This window comes from Mobula hypostoma, chromosome 29 (genome assembly GCF_963921235.1).
Source record: "Mobula hypostoma chromosome 29, sMobHyp1.1, whole genome shotgun sequence".
NCBI classification, from domain to species: Eukaryota; Metazoa; Chordata; class Chondrichthyes; order Myliobatiformes; family Myliobatidae; genus Mobula; species Mobula hypostoma.
Genome location: NC_086125.1, coordinates 8,795,489 through 8,812,882, shown reverse-complemented (window position 1 = coordinate 8,812,882; position 17,394 = coordinate 8,795,489). Strand labels below are relative to the sequence as shown.

Here is a 17,394-nt window from a genome sequence, read left to right as displayed (position 1 = left end):
GGACGCACTGAAACTCGGTGCAGCCACCGCAAGGGCCTGGTGGGGAAGGACCACAGTATAGGTTTCTCCACTTGTGGGAGTGGGAGGGGTCAGAGGGTGGGGAGTATACCCCTCAACAATGATATGCTAAGCTGAACTACTGGAGTGCCACGTGGGTGGCTATAAATACGGATATGTACCGTGTATAATGGAAACGTATGTAAAGGATGAAAAGTTATTGAATGGTTTATTGTATATATTTATTTTTGAATAAAGTATATTTTGAAATAAAAAAAAATTTCTACTTTATATAGGCTGTGTATTTATCATATTATTCCTGCTTTTACTATATGTTACTGCTATTTTAGATTTTATGTGTTATTTGGCATGATTCTGTAGGTTATTGGGTCTGGGAACACTCAAAAATTTTTCCCATATAAATAAATGGTAATTGCTTATTCACTTTATGACATTCCGGCTTACGAACCATTTCATAGGAACGCTCTACCTTCGGATTGCGGGGGAAACCTGTACACTTATGTTACACTGTCAATAATTAGGCAGCTTGTGAGTAAACATGCTGCATGTAATTAACACTATCTTTAGTGCTGCCACAAAGGATACCTACTCCTTGTACAAATACTTGTCACCTAATGCATTTCCTACATACACAGAATTACTTTGGCTCAGTTGGCAGCACTCATTTCTGTGTTAATTGTCTATTGTTACGTACTTTCAGGAAACTTGGTATTCCACACTTAAGCACATAATTTAATTAGTCCAAAGAGAAGGACTACACTACCAAATAGCTATGTCACATGGCAAAATTAGAGGTGGAACTTTGGCCACAGTTAATTCTCCATCCAACAAAACTAAAAATGGGCCACTTTCTTCATCTCATTGAAGTCGATGTGTCCAAATAACTGTATTCACTCTTAATTGTACTTGTTACTGTTGTAAGTGGGCACATGGCCAAATGGTTAAGGCATTGGACTAGCTACTTGAAGGTTGTGAGTTCGAGCCCCTGCCAAGGGAACGTGTTGTGTCCTTGAGCAAGGCACTTAATCACACATTGCTCTGTGACGACACTGGTGCCAAGCTGTATGGGTCCTAATGCCCTTCCCTTGGACAACATTGGTGTCGTGGAGAGGGGAGACTTGCACATGGGCAACTGCTGGTCTTCCATACAACCTTGCCCAGGCCTGTGCCCTGGAGAGTGAAGACCTTCCAGGCGCAGATCTATGGTCTCGCAAGACTAACGGATGCCTTTATTACTTACTGTTGTAAACACAATGAATTACGTTTTTCTCGTCAGAGGACACAATGAGGTGCAAACACACCACCACACACAATAACTATTCTCCACAAACAGCTCTACTTCTATTGGATCTCAGATCCAAGTTGAAAGTCCTACATGCAAATCATGGACTTGACAGGAGAACTGCAAGAGAAGTTCCAGGCAGTAGAAATGAGATGTTTCAGAACGCCCCTCGGCATCTCCTATACTGACCATGTCTCAAACAATGAAGTGCGAAGAACCATCACCCAGCATATGAGACACTACAAAGATCCACTGTCCACAGTAAAGAAGAGGACACTGAGATGGTATGGCCGCATAGCAAGATCAAGTGGACTCTCAAAGACTGCTCCTGAGGGAAAGGTGCAGGGGAAAAGGAAAAGGGGCAGACAAGGGAAGAAATGGGCAGTCAACATTACAGAGTGGACCGGACAGAGCTTTGCCGCAACCCAGGCACTCACCCACAACTGAGAGAGATGGAGGCAACTGGTGCAGCACTGATCTATACAGCATCCCTATGACCCAGGCAGGTTGTGGAATCCATAACCGTAACTTATACCATTGATTGATGTCACCTTCTCTGAGCAATGGTATTGACTTATGCCTTTTCTGATGAATCATTGTCATAGAGAAGTACAGCGCAGCAACAAGCCCTTTGGACCATCCAGTCCATGCCAAAATCCATTTAAACTGCCTACTTCCAACCACCATAGTCCTCCATATCCCTACATCCATGTACCTATTTAAACTTCTCTTAAACATTAAAATCAAGCTCGCATGCACCACTTGTGCTGGCAGCTCATTCCACACTCTCATGACCCCCTGAGTAAAGAAGTTTCCCCTCATGTTCCCGTAAAACTTCTCACCTTTCATACGTAACTCATGACGTCTGGTTGTATTCCCGCCTAACCTCAGTGGGAAAAAGCCTGCTTGCATTTTCCCTATCGGTACCCCACATAATTTTGTATATCTCATTCAAATCTCCTCTCAGTCTTCTACATTCTAAAGAATACAGTCCTAACCTATTCAATCTTTCCTTGTAATCCAGATCCTCCAGACCCAGCAACAATCATTGTAAATTTTCTCTGCACTCTTTCAACCTTGTTTACATTTTCCTGTAGGTAGGTAACCAAACCTGCACACAATACTCCAAATTAGGCCTCGCCAGAGTCTTATACAACTCCAACTTCCACCCCATCTTCTGTACTCAATACATTGATTTTTGAAGGCAAATGTGCAAAAAGCTTTCTTTACAACCCTATCTACCTGTGATGTCACTTTCAACAAATTATGTACCTGTATTCCCAGATCACTTTACTCTACCACACTCCTCAGTGTCCTAACATTCACTGTGTGAGGCCTACCCTGGTTGATCCTTCCGAAGTGCAAAACCTCACATTTGTCTGCATTAAATTCCATCTGTCATTTTTCGGCCCATTTTCCCAGCTGGTGCAGATCCCTCTGCAAGCCATGACAGCTTTCCTCACTGTCCACTACACCCTCAACCTTGGTGTCATCTGCAAATCTGCTGATCCAGTTAACCACATTATGATCCAGATCGATGATACAGATGACAAAACAAGGGCCCAGCACCGATCCCTGTGGCACACCACTAGTCACAGGCCTCTAGTCAGAGAGGCAACCCTTTACAACCGCTCTCTGGCTTCTTCCACAAAGCCAATGTCTAATCCAATTTACTACTTCAGCTTGAATGCCGAGCGACTTGTCCTTCTTGACCAGCATCCCACACAGGATCTTGTCAAATGCCTTACTAAAGTCCATGCAGACAACATCCACTGCCCTGCCTTCATCCACTTCCCTGGTAACTTCCTCAAAAAACTCTGTAAGACTGGTTAGACATGACCTACCACGCACAAAGCCATGTTGACTGTCCCTAATCAGTCTATCCAAATAATTGGCCCCTTATCTGGCCCCTTAGGATACCTTCCAATAACTTTCACACAACTGATGTCAGACTCACTGGCCTATAATTTCCAGGTGTCTGTTTAGAGCCTTCAAAAGGATAACATTGGCTATTCTTCAGTCCTCTGGTACCCCTCCCGTCACAAAGGACATCTGAAATATCTTTGCTTGGGCCCCATAATTTCTGCACTTGCCTCCCGTTGGGTCTGAGGGAGCACCTTGTCAGGCCCTGGGGATGTATCCACCCTGATTTGCCTCAAGCAAGCTAACATCTCCTCTGTAATCTGTACAGGATCCATCAAGTTGATGCCATTTTGCCTCACTTCTATAGACTCTGTATCCACCTCCTGAGGAAATAAGAATGCAAATAATGCATTTAAGATCTCCTCCAACTGTTTTGGTTCTCACGTGGATTACCATGTTGGTTATCCAGAGGACCAATTTTGTCCCTAACAGTCCTTTTGCTTTTACCATACCTGTAGAATCCCTTATGATTCTCCTTCACCTTGTATGCTAGAGCAACTTCATGCCTTCTTTTAACCTTCCTGATTTGTTTCTTAAGTGTTGTCTTGCATTTCTTGTACTCCATAAGCACAATATTTATTCCTACTTGCGTATATCTGTTATGCACCTCCTTTTTACTCTTAACCAGGGCCTCAATATCTCTTGAAAATCAAGGTTCCCTACACTTGTTATTCTTACCTTTTATTCTGACAGGCACATACAAGATTTGTACTCTCAAATTTTCATTTTTGAAGGCCTCCCACTTTCCAGGACAACAGCATGTCCCAATCCCTACTTGTCAGATCATTTCTGATACTATCAAAATTGGCCTTTCTCCAATTTAGAATCTCAACCCGCAGACCAGACATATCTCTTTGCATAATTACTTTGAAACTAATGGCACTGTGGTTACTGGATGCAAAGCGTTCCCCTGCACAAACTTCTGTCACCTGCCCTGTCTCATTCCCTAATGGCAGATCCAATATCGCATGCCCTTTCGTTGGGACTTCTATGTACTGATGAAAGAAACTTTCCTGAGCACATTTGACAAACTCTATCCCATCTAGTCCTTTTACAGTATGAGATTCCCAGTCAATGTGTGGGAAGTTAAAAGCAACTACTGTAACCACCTTATTTTTCCTGCAACAGTCTGCGATCGCTTTACAAATCTGTTCCTCCCAATCCCTAGGACTTTTGGGTGGTCTGTAATATAGCAACATTAACACGGTCAAAACTTTCTTATTTCTCAGTTCCACCCGCGCTTATGGAGTTCTCCCATCTATCCTGACAGAGCACTGTCATGATATTTTCCCTGACACCACCCCTCCTCCTTTAATCCCTCCTGCTCTGTCATGTCTAAAACAATGGAACCCCAGCATACTGAGCTGCCAGTTCTGTCCCTCCTGCAACCAAGTCTCACTAATGGCTACAAAGTCATAATTCCAGGTGCTGACCCACGCCCTGAGCTCATCCACCTTTCTTACGATACTTGCATTGAAATACACGCAGCTCAGGGCACCAGTTGCACCGAACTCAACCTTTTGATTTCTAACTTTGTCAGAGGTCTTACCAACATCTGCCTCCACAACCTCACCACTAACTGTTCTGGCAATCTCACTCCCATCTCCCTGGAGCTCTCATTTAAACTCCAACTTGCAGCATTAACCAACCTTCTCACTGGGATATTAAGTCCCCCTCCAGTTCAGGTGCAAACCATCCCTTTTGTACAGGCCCCAACTTCCATGGAAGAGAGCACAATGATCCAAAAATCTTATGCCTCCCTCCTACACCAACTCCTTAGTCACATATTAAATTGTATAATCTTCCTAGTTCTGGCCTCACTAGCACATGGCACGAGTAGCAATCCTGAGAGGTCTTGCCCTTGAATTTAGCACCGAACTCCCAGAACTCCCTAAGCAGAAACTCGTCACTCATCCTACCCACATCATTAGTACCTACCTGGACAATGACCTCCAGCTGCTTGCTTTCTCACTTAAGAATGCGGAGGACTCAATCTATTGATGTCCCAGGCCCTGGCACCCAGGAGGCAATATAACATCCGGGAATCTCACTCTCGCCCACAGAACCTCCTGTCCATTCCCCTAACTAATGAGTCACCTATTGCCACAGCGTTCCTCTTCTTCCCCCTTCCCTTCTGAGTCACAGAACCAGACTAAGTGCAAGAGAGCCAACCACTGTGATTTTGCTCTGTAAGATCAACGTCCCCAACAGTACCCAAAGTGTCATACCTGTTGTTGAGGGAAAAAGCCACATGGGTACTCTGCACTGGCTCCTCAACCCCTTTCCCCTTCCTGACTCTCACTCATTTTCCTGCGTCCTACACCATGGACGTAACTACCTCTCTATATGTCCTATCCATTACCCCTTCAGTCTCCCGAATGATCCGGAATTCATCCAGCTCCAGCTCCTGAATGTGGATTGTTAGAAGCTGCAGTTGAATGCTCTTCTTGCAGTTATAGTCGTCAGGGACATTGCAGGTTTCCCTATCTTCCCACATCCTGCAAGAGCAGCATTCCACTATCCTGCTTGGCATGTCTAGTCGTCCTAACTGAGCAGATATGAAGGAGGGAAGGAAAAGAAACTTAACCTACAGCTTTTCTTTGTTTTTGCTTTCTCTGACTAAAGCCTCAAAGAGTAAAGTCTCAAGATCACCCCTCTGACTCTGTCCCCTCAGATGACAGCCGCTGCGCTTGCCTGTCTTTCTTTAGTTTGCTTTTGCTAATCAATCTCAAACGCGGATTGGTCGCTGTTCAAAGCTCTACTACGCTGCTGCAACCAGCTGCTCCCTTTTCTACTCAGGCAGTGGACCTGAGTGAAATCCCCTCCTGTCAAACTTACTATGTCAGGATTTGCTGCTGGGCAAAGTTTTAATATGCTGTTGCAACCCACTGCTCCCTTTTCTACTCAGCCAGTGGATGCGAATGAAATCCCCTCCTCTCCAACATCTGATGTCCAGTTTGGTTGCTGGTCAAAGCTCTATTACCATTTTCATGAAGAGGGATTCCATCAGTCAGAGTTGACCATGGATAATGCATCCTATCTGTCTGAATACTCAAGCCTGGTCAGTACAATATGGAGAGCAAGCTGTTGCCCATGTAGCAAGCTCCCCCTCTCCACACATCTGATGAACCCAAAGGAATGGCAGAGACCGATACAATTTGCTACCAGCAGCATCACAAGAGTTGCCAGTTGACATTGAACTCAGGAGTTGAACTTTGTTGTCAGAGGCTATTTGAGGCATACACCATTGGGAGCATTTAATAGGTAGAGAGAGCTTGTCCCCATTTTCACCCCCGGCTATAACAACCTTAAGGAACCATTACCATTTTGATAATGATAATTGATAATTGTTTGGACCCAAGTTATTGCTTATTTTCGTATTGCTGTATTGCCAAGTGGAAGATATCCACAGCACCTCTAAGTGTGTGAGAGAGAGGTGTGTCTCTGTTCTGATTCATACAACTACTGTGCCCATATAATTTACAGCTAAATGAACAAGTCCAACTATGAGCCCAATTTTCCAGCCACAACTGATCCTTAACTTTGGCAGCTGTGTCAAGCAGTAAGGAACAGCTGCACAAAGCTCAAAGTAAATTTTATTATCAAAGTACGTAATTGTCACCAAATCCAACCCTGAGATTCCTTTCCATGTGGGCACACTCAGCAAATGTATAGAATGGTAACTACAACAGGATCAACGGAAGATCAACCAGAGTGCAGAAGACAACAAACTGAGCAAATGCAAATATAAATAAATAGCAATAAATAATGAGAACGTGAAATAATCAGATAAAGAGTCCTTAAAGTGAGACCATTAATTGTGGGAACATTTCTCTGATGGGATAAGTGAGTGTAGTTATCTCCTCTTATTCAAGAGCCTGATGGTTGAGGGGTGGTAGTGCGAGTCCTGATGGATGCTGCTTTCCTACATCAACATTTCATGTAGATGTGCTCAATGGTTGGGAGGGCTTTAACTGTGATGTACTGGGCCAAATTCACTTATCTTTTGTAGGATTTTCTGTTCAAAGGTATTGGTGTTTGTCCATACCAGGCCGTGATGCAGCCAGTCAATATACTCTCCACCACACACGAATAGAAGTTTGTCAAAGTTTTAGATATCATCTGCAGACTCCTAAGGAAGTAAAGGTGCTGCGATACTTTCTTTGCAATTGCACTTACGCGCTATGTCCAGGACAGGTCCCCTAAAATCAAAGTTGCTAATCCTTTCCACCTCTGCTCCTCCGATGATGACTGGTTCATGGACCTCCAGTTTCCCTCTCCTGAAGTCTCTAATCAATTCCTTGGTCTTGCTGACATTGAGTGAGAGGTTGTGGTTATGACATTGTTCAGGGAAATTTTCATTCTCCCTTTTGTATGCTGATTCATCACCACCTTTGATTCAGCCCACAACAGCAAACTTGAAAATGGCATTGGAGCTGTGCTTAGTCACACAGCAGAGCAGGTGACTAAGCACGCAGCCTTCTGGTGCACCTGTGCAGATGGAGATCGTGGAGGAGATGTTTTCGCCAATCTGAACTGACTAGAGCCTGCAAGTAAAGAAATCCAGGATGCAATTGCATAAGGAGGTATTGAAGCCAAGATCTTGGAGTTTATTGATTAGTTTTGAGGGGATGATGATATCGAATGCTGAGCTGTAGTCATCAAAGGGCAACCTGCTGTATGCATCTTTGCTGTCCAGATGTCCCAGGATTGAGAGAAGAGCCAATGAGATGCCATCTGCTGTGGGCCCGTTGCTCCGTTAGGCAAGTTGGAGTGGATGCAAGTTGCCTCTCAGGCGGGAGCTGCTATATTTCAACACCAACCTGTCAAAACTCTTCATCACTGTGGATCTAAGTGCAACTAGATGATAATCATTGAGACAGGTCACCACTCTCTTCTTGGGCACCAGTACACGCCACAAAGGGAGTGATAATTTCCTCTTTTCTTCAACAAACAATTTTGTAAGATAATTATGCAGGATGTTGAATTTGCTAAGTTTTCACAATTTCAATGATTTCTATTCAGTTCCTCACGATCAAGGGTGACTTACTTCCACTCCAATTTAATAGGTTTTGAGGTTTACTGTGGAACCCACACATTCCATGCCAGGAAGCACAGGGATTACTTTTGGGTTGTTTGTGTGTAGTGTGCTTCTTCTGATGCTGGTCCTAGGTTTCTATGTCTTCTTGATAAAAAGACAATAGGTTCACTCTCAATGACCCAAGAGAACACCTAGTTCATGACCGCTCAAGAGGGATCATCATCTGTGCTTTTGCTGAGAAATTGTGTTTATGTATCAGGCTCTAACAATAGTGAAGGACAAACTACGGAAGGAATGTGTCACCACCCAAGCTGCCCATTCACCCAACTACCCAGTTGCGCACATCCCACTCCAGCCAACGGGTGCCATGCCGATTGCAACCTCAGAACAACTGAACTAGATATCTATTTGCTCCAGCCCACTCAACGTTAATACTCTCTATTCTTTAGAATCACCTAATTCTTGTTCTGACCCTCGCTCGTACTTAGCAGCTCACCTACCTACCTCGTTCGTTGCCTCGATATCCTTTGCAGCCTCATGCCGGCCAAAGCGGGCACCTCCCCACAAACCCTGCTTCAGTCTGGAACAATTGCATAAATACAAGTTATCCTCTCTCTCTCTAGAATTAGTTAATGCCATTGACTTAATAAAAATGGATAGCTATAATCTTTAAAAACATAATTAGCCGTTTGCAGCTACTGTGGGCTTCAAGCTGAAGCCAGGGATCTAAGCACGTATCCTAGCAACACGGCATGGGGGTGAGGGGTAGTGGAGGTAAGCCGCCCTCATCCAACAGCGCATGCTCGGAGCGCAGCGCCTTCTGGGTAGAATAGGCTCACGGTCACGTGTAGAGAAGCTGCGACTAGGATTGGCGGAAGAGAATTTAAACCGGGTCCAGGGCAGCGGCGCGAGCAACCCGGAGAGAGCGAGAGAGAAGGGAAAAGGAGGTGAGTGAAAAGGGGAAGGGAGGGAGGCAGGACCGGGTGAGGGTAAGGATCTGCTGGAGGAGAGGAAGGTCGGGGTGGGTGGCGTGCTGGAGTCTCACGATGTGAAGGGTGAGGGGAGGAGAGAGAAGTTCGGATCAAATAGGCCCGAAGGGAGGAGGAGGAGAAGGAGAGCGGCGAGGGCGGGCTTCTCGCCCTCCAGAGGGGGGGATTGCTGGCCAGATTTGTAATGATGGGATGCTTTGGAGGCAGACCAAAGAAAGAGAACCGCAGGTTCCATGAGGAGGAAGTGGTGGGAGTGGACGGAATATATGGTACCCAGGAAGCAGGATGAGTTAGAGGGTCCGAGTGTGGGGCCCAGGATGAGGAAATGTAGGGGCCATGGGTGGAGGATGAGAGGTGTGGGGTGGCCGTGGGTGGAGGGTGAGAGGTGTGGGGTGGCCGTGGGTGGAGGGTGAGAGGTGTGGGGTGGCCGTGGGTGGAGGATGAGAAGAGGTGTTGGGGGGCTTTAAGAGAGGTGTGGGGAGCAAGTGAGGGGGATGGCAAGGAGAGGCTTTGGGGGCAAGTGAGGGGGAGAACGAGGAGAGGCTTGGGCAATGGGGGGTGTTTGGGGTAAGGGAGGTGGAGGACCAGGGGTGTTGGGGGGGGTAAGGGAGGTGAAGGATGAGGTGTATTGAGGGGTAAGGGAGGTTGTGGATGAGGGGTAAGGGAGGTTATGGACGAAGGGTGTTGGGGTAAGGGAGGTTGTGGATGAGGGGTAAGGGAGGTTGTGGATGAGGGATATTCAGGGTAAGGGAGGTTGTGGATGAGGGATATTCAGGGTAAGGGAGGTTGTGGACGAGAGGTATTGAGGGGTAAGGGAGGTTGTGGACGAGAGGTATTGAGGGGTAAGGGAGGTTGTGGACGAGAGGTATTGAGGGGTAAGGGAGGTTGTGGACGAAGGGTGTTGGGGTAAGGGAGGTGGGGGACGAGGGGTGTTGGGGGGGTAAGGGAGGTGGAGGACGAGGGGTGTTGGGGGTAAGGGAGGTGGAGAACGAGGGATATTGAGGGTAAGGGAGGTTGTGGACGAAGGGTGTTGGGGTAAAGGAGGTGAAGGACGAGGAGGGATATTGGGGTAAGGGAGGTGGAGGATGAGGAGGGGTATTGGGTAAGGGAGGTGAAGGACGAGGAGGGGTGTTGGGGGTAAGGGAGGTGGAGGATGAGGAGGGGTATTGGGGGGTAAGGGAGGTGGAGGACGTGGAGGGATATTGGGGTAAGGGAGGTGGAGGATGAGGGGTGTTGGGGGGTAAGGGAGGTGGAGGACGAGGGGTGTTGGGTAAGGGAGGTGGAGGACGGATATTGAGGGTAAGGGAGGTGGTGGACGAAGGGTGTTGGGGTAAAGGAGGTGAAGGACGAGGAGGGATATTGGGGTAAGGGAGGTGGAGGACGAGAGGTGTTGGGGGTAAGGGAGGTGGAGGACGAGGGGTGTTGGGTAAGGGAGGTGAAGGACGAGGAGGGGTGTTGGGTAAGGGAGGTGAAGGACGAGGAGGGGTGTTGGGTAAGGGAGGTGAAGGACGAGGAGGGGTGTTGGGGTAAAGGGAAGTGGAGGATGAGGAGGGGTATTGGGGTAAGGGAGATGAAGGACGAGGAGGGGTATTGGGGGTAAGGGAGGTGAAGGACGAGGAGGGATATTGGGGGGTAAGGGAGGTGGAGGACGTGGAGGGGTATTGGGTAAGGGAGGTGAAGGACGAGGAGGGGTATTGGGTAAGGGAGGTGAAGGACGAGGAGGGGTATTGGGTAAGGGAGGTGAAGGACGAGGAGGGGTATTGGGGGTAAGGGAGGTGGAGGACGAGGGGTATTGGGGGTAAGGGAGGTGGAGGATGAGGAGGGGTATTGGGTAAGGGAGGTGAAGGATGAGGAGGGGTATTGGGGGGGTAAGGGAGGTGGAGGACAAGGGGTGTTGGGTAAGGGAGGTGGAGGGCGTGGAGGGGTATTGGGGGTAAGGGAGGTGAGGGACGAGGGGTGTTGGGGGGTAAGGGAGGTGGAGGACGAGGGATGTTGGGGGGTAAGGGAGGTGGAGGACGTGGAGGGGTATTGGGGGTAAGGGAGGTGGAGGATGAGGAGGGGTATTGGGTAAGGGAGGTGAAGGACGAGGAGGGGTGTTGGGGGGTAAGGGAGGTGGAGGGGTGTTGGGGGGTAAGGGAGGTGGAGGGGTGTTGGGGGGTAAGGGAGGTGGAGGACGAGGGGTGTTGGGGGGTAAGGGAGGTGGAGGACGAGGGGTGTTGGGGGGGTAAGGGAGGTGGAGGATGAGGGGTGTTGGGGGGTAAGGGAGGTGAAGGACGAGGAGGGGTATTGGGGGTAAGGGAGGTGGAGGACGTGGAGGGGTGTTGGGGGGTATGGGAGGTAGAGGACGAGGGGTGTTGGGGGGTAAGGGAGGTGGAGGACGAGGGGTGTTGGGGGTAAGGGAGGTGGAGGACGAGGGGTGTTGGGGGGTAAGGGAGGTGGAGGGGTGTTGGGGGTATGGGAGGTAGAGGACGAGGGGTGTTGGGGTAAGGGAGGTGGAGGACGAGGGGTGTTGGGGGGTAAGGGAGGTGAAGGACGAGGAGGGGTATTGGGGGGTAAGGGAGGTGGAGGGCGTGGAGGGGTGTTGGGGGGTATGGGAGGTAGAGGACGAGGGGTGTTGGGGGTAAGGGAGGTGGAGGACGAGGAGGGGTGTTGGGGGGTAAGGGAGGTGGAGGACGAGGAGGGGTGTTGGGGGGTAAGGGAGGTGGAGGACGAGGAGGGGTGTTGGGGGGTAAGGGAGGTGGAGGATGAGGGGTGTTGGGGGGTAAGGGAGGTGGAGGACGAGGGGTGTTGGGTAAGGGAGGTGGAGGACGAGGGGTGTTGGGCTAAGGGAGGTGAAGGACGAGGAGGGGTATTGGGGGTAAGGGAGGTGGAGGACGTGGAGGGGTGTTGGGGGGTAAGGGAGGTGGAGGACGAGGGGTGTTGGGGGTAAGGGAGGTGGAGGACGAGGGGTGTTGGGGGGTAAGGGAGGTGGAGGACGAGGGGTGTTGGGGGGTAAGGGAGGTGGAGGACGAGGGGTGTTGGGTAAGGGAGGTGGAGGACGAGGAGGGGTGTTGGGGGGTAAGGGAGGTGGAGGACGAGGGGTTTTGGGGGTAAGGGAGGTGAAGGACGAGGAGGGGTGTTGGGGGGTAAGGGAGGTGGAGGACGTGGAGGGGTGTTGGGGGGTATGGGAGGTAGAGGACGAGGGGTGTTGGGGGGTAAGGGAGGCGGAGGACGAGGGGTGTTGGGGGTAAGGGAGGTGGAGGACGAGGGGTGTTGGGGGGTAAGGGAGGTGAAGGACGAGGAGGGGTATTGGGGGGTAAGGGAGGTGGAGGGGTGTTGGGGGTATGGGAGGTAGAGGACGAGGGGTTTTGGGGGTAAGGGAGGTGGAGAATGTGGAGGGGTGTTGGGGGGTAAGGGAGGTGGAGGACGAGGGGTGTTGGGGGGGTAAGGGAGGTGGAGGACGAGGGGTGTTGGGGGGTAAGGGAGGTGGAGGACGAGGGGTGTTGGGGGGTAAGGGAGGTGAAGGACGAGGAGGGGTATTGGGTAAGGGAGGTGGAGGACGTGGAGGGGTGTTGGGGGGTAAGGGAGGTGGAGGACGAGGGGTGTTGGGGCTAAGGGAGGTGGAGGACGAGGGGTGTTGGGGGGTAAGGGAGGTGGAGGACGAGGGGTGTTGGGGGGTAAGGGAGGTGAAGGACAAGGAGGGGTATTGGGGGGTAAGGGAGGTGGAGGGCGTGGAGGGGTGTTGGGTATGGGAGGTAGAGGACGAGGGGTGTTGGGGGTAAGGGAGGTGGAGGATGTGGAGGGGTGTTGGGGGGTAAGGGAGGTGAAGGACGAGGAGGGGTATTGGGGGGTAAGGGAGGTGGAGGGGTGTTGGGGGGTATGGGAGGTAGAGGACGAGGGGTGTTGGGGGTAAGGGAGGTGGAGGATGTGGAGGGGTGTTGGGGGTATGGGAGGTAGAGGACGAGGGGTGTTGGGGTAAGGGAGGTGGAGGACGAGGGGTGTTGGGGGGTAAGGGAGGTGAAGGACGAGGAGGGGTATGGGGGTAAGGGAGGTGGAGGGCGTGGAGGGGTGTTGGGGGGTATGGGAGGTAGAGGACGAGGGGTGTTGGGGGTAAGGGAGGTGGAGGACGAGGAGGGGTGTTGGGGGGTAAGGGAGGTGGAGGACGAGGAGGGGTGTTGGGGGGTAAGGGAGGTGGAGGACGAGGAGGGGTGTTGGGGGGTAAGGGAGGTGGAGGACGTGGAGGGGTGTTGGGGGGTATGGGAGGTAGAGGACGAGGGGTGTTGGGGGGTAAGGGAGGCGGAGGACGAGGGGTGTTGGGGGTAAGGGAGGTGGAGGACGAGGGGTGTTGGGGGGTAAGGGAGGTGAAGGACGAGGAGGGGTATTGGGGGGTAAGGGAGGTGGAGGGGTGTTGGGGGTATGGGAGGTAGAGGACGAGGGGTGTTGGGGGTAAGGGAGGTGGAGAATGTGGAGGGGTGTTGGGGGGTAAGGGAGGTGGAGGACGAGGGGTGTTGGGGGGGTAAGGGAGGTGGAGGACGAGGGGTGTTGGGGGGTAAGGGAGGTGGAGGACGAGGGGTGTTGGGTAAGGGAGGTGAAGGACGAGGAGGGGTATTGGGTAAGGGAGGTGGAGGACGTGGAGGGGTGTTGGGGGGTAAGGGAGGTGGAGGACGAGGGGTGTTGGGGCTAAGGGAGGTGGAGGACGAGGGGTGTTGGGGGGTAAGGGAGGTGGAGGACGAGGGGTGTTGGGGGGTAAGGGAGGTGAAGGACAAGGAGGGGTATTGGGGGGTAAGGGAGGTGGAGGGCGTGGAGGGGTGTTGGGTATGGGAGGTAGAGGACGAGGGGTGTTGGGGGTAAGGGAGGTGGAGGATGTGGAGGGGTGTTGGGGGGTAAGGGAGGTGAAGGACGAGGAGGGGTATTGGGGGGTAAGGGAGGTGGAGGGGTGTTGGGGGGTATGGGAGGTAGAGGACGAGGGGTGTTGGGGGTAAGGGAGGTGGAGGACGAGGAGGGGTGTTGGGGGGTAAGGGAGGTGGAGGACGAGGAGGGGTGTTGGGGGGTAAGGGAGGTGGAGGACGAGGAGGGGTGTTGGGGGGTAAGGGAGGTGGAGGACGTGGAGGGGTGTTGGGGGGTATGGGAGGTAGAGGACGAGGGGTGTTGGGGGGTAAGGGAGGCGGAGGACGAGGGGTGTTGGGGGTAAGGGAGGTGGAGGACGAGGGGTGTTGGGGGGTAAGGGAGGTGAAGGACGAGGAGGGGTATTGGGGGGTAAGGGAGGTGGAGGGGTGTTGGGGGTATGGGAGGTAGAGGACGAGGGGTGTTGGGGGTAAGGGAGGTGGAGAATGTGGAGGGGTGTTGGGGGGTAAGGGAGGTGGAGGACGAGGGGTGTTGGGGGGGTAAGGGAGGTGGAGGACGAGGGGTGTTGGGGGGTAAGGGAGGTGGAGGACGAGGGGTGTTGGGTAAGGGAGGTGAAGGACGAGGAGGGGTATTGGGTAAGGGAGGTGGAGGACGTGGAGGGGTGTTGGGGGGTAAGGGAGGTGGAGGACGAGGGGTGTTGGGGCTAAGGGAGGTGGAGGACGAGGGGTGTTGGGGGGTAAGGGAGGTGGAGGACGAGGGGTGTTGGGGGGTAAGGGAGGTGAAGGACAAGGAGGGGTATTGGGGGGTAAGGGAGGTGGAGGGCGTGGAGGGGTGTTGGGTATGGGAGGTAGAGGACGAGGGGTGTTGGGGGTAAGGGAGGTGGAGGATGTGGAGGGGTGTTGGGGGGTAAGGGAGGTGAAGGACGAGGAGGGGTATTGGGGGGTAAGGGAGGTGGAGGGGTGTTGGGGGGTATGGGAGGTAGAGGACGAGGGGTGTTGGGGGTAAGGGAGGTGGAGGATGTGGAGGGGTGTTGGGGGGTAAGGGAGGTGGAGGACGAGGGGTGTTGGGGGTAAGGGAGGTGGAGGATGTGGAGGGGTGTTGGGGGGTAAGGGTGGTGGAGGACGAGGGGTGTTGGGGGGTAAGGGAGGTGGAGGACGAGGGGGGTTGGGGGTAAGGGAGGTGAAGGACGAGGAGGGGTATTGGGGGGTAAGGGAGGTGGAGGACGTGGAGGGGTGTTGAGGGGTATGGGAGGTAGAGGACGAGGGGTGTTGGGGGTAAGGGAGGTGGAGGACGAGGGGTGTTGGGGGGTAAGGGAGGTGGAGGGGTGTTGGGGGTATGGGAGGTAGAGGACGAGGGGTGTTGGGGGGTAAGGGAGGTGGAGGACGAGGGGTGTTGGGTAAGGGAGGTGAAGGACGAGGAGGGGTATTGGGGGGTAAGGGAGGTGGAGGGGGGTATGGGAGGTAGAGGACGAGGGGTGTTGGGGGGTAAGGGAGGTGGAGGACGAGGAGGGGTGTTGGGGGGTAAGGGAGGTGGAGGACGAGGAGGGGTGTTGGGGGTAAGGGAGGTGGAGGACGAGGAGGGGTGTTGGGGGTAAGGGAGGTGGAGGACGAGGAGGGGTGTTGGGGGGTAAGGGAGGTGGTGGATGTGTAGAAGCGGTGTGGGTGTATTCCACGGTGTGGGGGTGGGGTGCTGATATTGGTCGCCGGATGAGGAGCAAGTGGAGGGGAGTAATTTTGACTCGGTCGTAGAATGAGACGGCGGAGGCCTGAATAGAAGCCCAGGAGTTGAGGCCTGTGATTGTCTGCGTGGGGTTGGAGGGCGGCATAGCTAAAGGCAGTGCATGTAGCACAAAGCTCCGGAATGGAGGGGAGAGGATGGAGGTTTAGGCCTTGGGCGGAGAGGTCGTGTGGGCCTTGGGGGGAAGTAGTGGGGATTGAGTGAATGGGCTGGGTCTGCGAGGAGATGAGCTGATGCCGAAGGCAGTGGGTGATGATGCTCGGTCGGGCAGCGGGCGAAGTGGTTCCGTAGCCCTGGCGGTGGGGGAGGCCTCCCCGAGGGAAGCCGAGGCGGCAGTTCAGCGGTGGGCTGGGAGGATGGGTACACTGGGACAAGGCGCCGGATCCAGTGAGTCAATCGCCGTGGCGGTCGGGGACTGAGAGGAAGGTCCGCTGCTTGGGGCCGGGATGTGTGCAAGCCGCTGCTTAGGGCTCTCCTTCGTCTCGGTCGCGGCCGGCGCCGAGCAACTGCGGGCTTTAGGCCTCGCTCGCTTCAACCCGCTTCCCGCCCATAGGCGGAGCCGCACTCCCCCGTATTGGCGGCTGCATATATCGAGGCCCTGGACACCCGGCCGGCGGTCCTGGGTGAAGTTAGTCTGAATTGGTAGTGGTGTGCTTTTAGGCGACAGGCCATTGCACCATGTCCGATTACTTCATGCTCAAGCCTCCAAATGATTACTGGGAGGAATGGTGAGAACAAAGGTATTGATTTCTGCACAGACGTTGGGCCTTTGTGAACTAAATATTCTTTCTGTGGGGTGATCTACAAGGTTGCTATCCGAACACTGGGAGAATTGTATGATGAGCAGGGTCAGGATTTAAATTTAATGCCCGCGTTTTTACAACATAGCTCAATAAATTTTAATGTAGTAGTTATTTGTCCCTTTCCACTTGTACTATTCCACTCGGTTAAGAGCATTTTTTTTTCTGCCATTGTGTCCCATAATGTGCAGGTTGACGAAAATAGTCGGGTAAAGCAGGGATTCTGATTTGTACTTGCTGTCATAATCACTACAGTAGATTCTGAGATCGCTCCTGAGTTCAGTATGACCCTGAGCAACAGTGGATTCATTGTAATTAATTAAAATGAACGATGGACTGTATATTAAAGCAGTGTGAAAGATGCACAGACAATTGAATAAGATGGTGTCTGTGTGGGACATCTTGTTAAAACTGCTGAAATATTGCACATGTTTTGTCAGACAATTGAAGGCATTCAGGAACCAAAGCAAGTGATTTTACAAAGCTGTTTTTATTAAGTTGACAACGACACCATAGATAACACTGTCACCTGAGTTCTTTTCTGAATTCTTTGTTAAAAAAATGTAAAAACCTGTTTGTAAAAATGCCATTCCCTTCTGTTTCTTTGCCTGTTCTCAGGACATGGTTTTTAAAGAACAGGGTTTCCCTTCCTCCACTGTTGATGCTGCTCTCACCCTTGTCTCTTCCATTTCCCATGTATTCACGCTCACCCCATCCTCCCACTGCCCTAACGGTGGCAGAGTTCTTCTTGTCCTACCACCCCATTAGTCTCCGCATCCA

The 17,394-nt window shown here is 52.0% G+C and overlaps 1 protein-coding gene across 3 annotated transcripts in view; it reads left to right on the top strand.

The window, feature by feature from the left end:
- Positions 1-9,104: 9,104 nt before the first annotated feature.
- LOC134339246 (transportin-2) overlaps positions 9,105-17,394 on the top strand; it is a 49,249-nt gene continuing 40,959 nt past the window's right edge. Inside the window, exon 1 of one of the 3 annotated variants that reach the window (XM_063035597.1) lies at positions 9,105-9,211. Coding sequence is in view for 2 of the 3 variants with exons in the window: in XM_063035595.1 (XP_062891665.1) it covers positions 16,524-16,554 (31 nt within the window). In the remaining variant the exon portion in view is untranslated. Of the gene's footprint in view, positions 9,212-15,828; positions 16,555-17,394 lie in introns of those variants that run through there. The other 2 variants (XM_063035596.1, XM_063035595.1) reach the window with 2 other exon arrangements.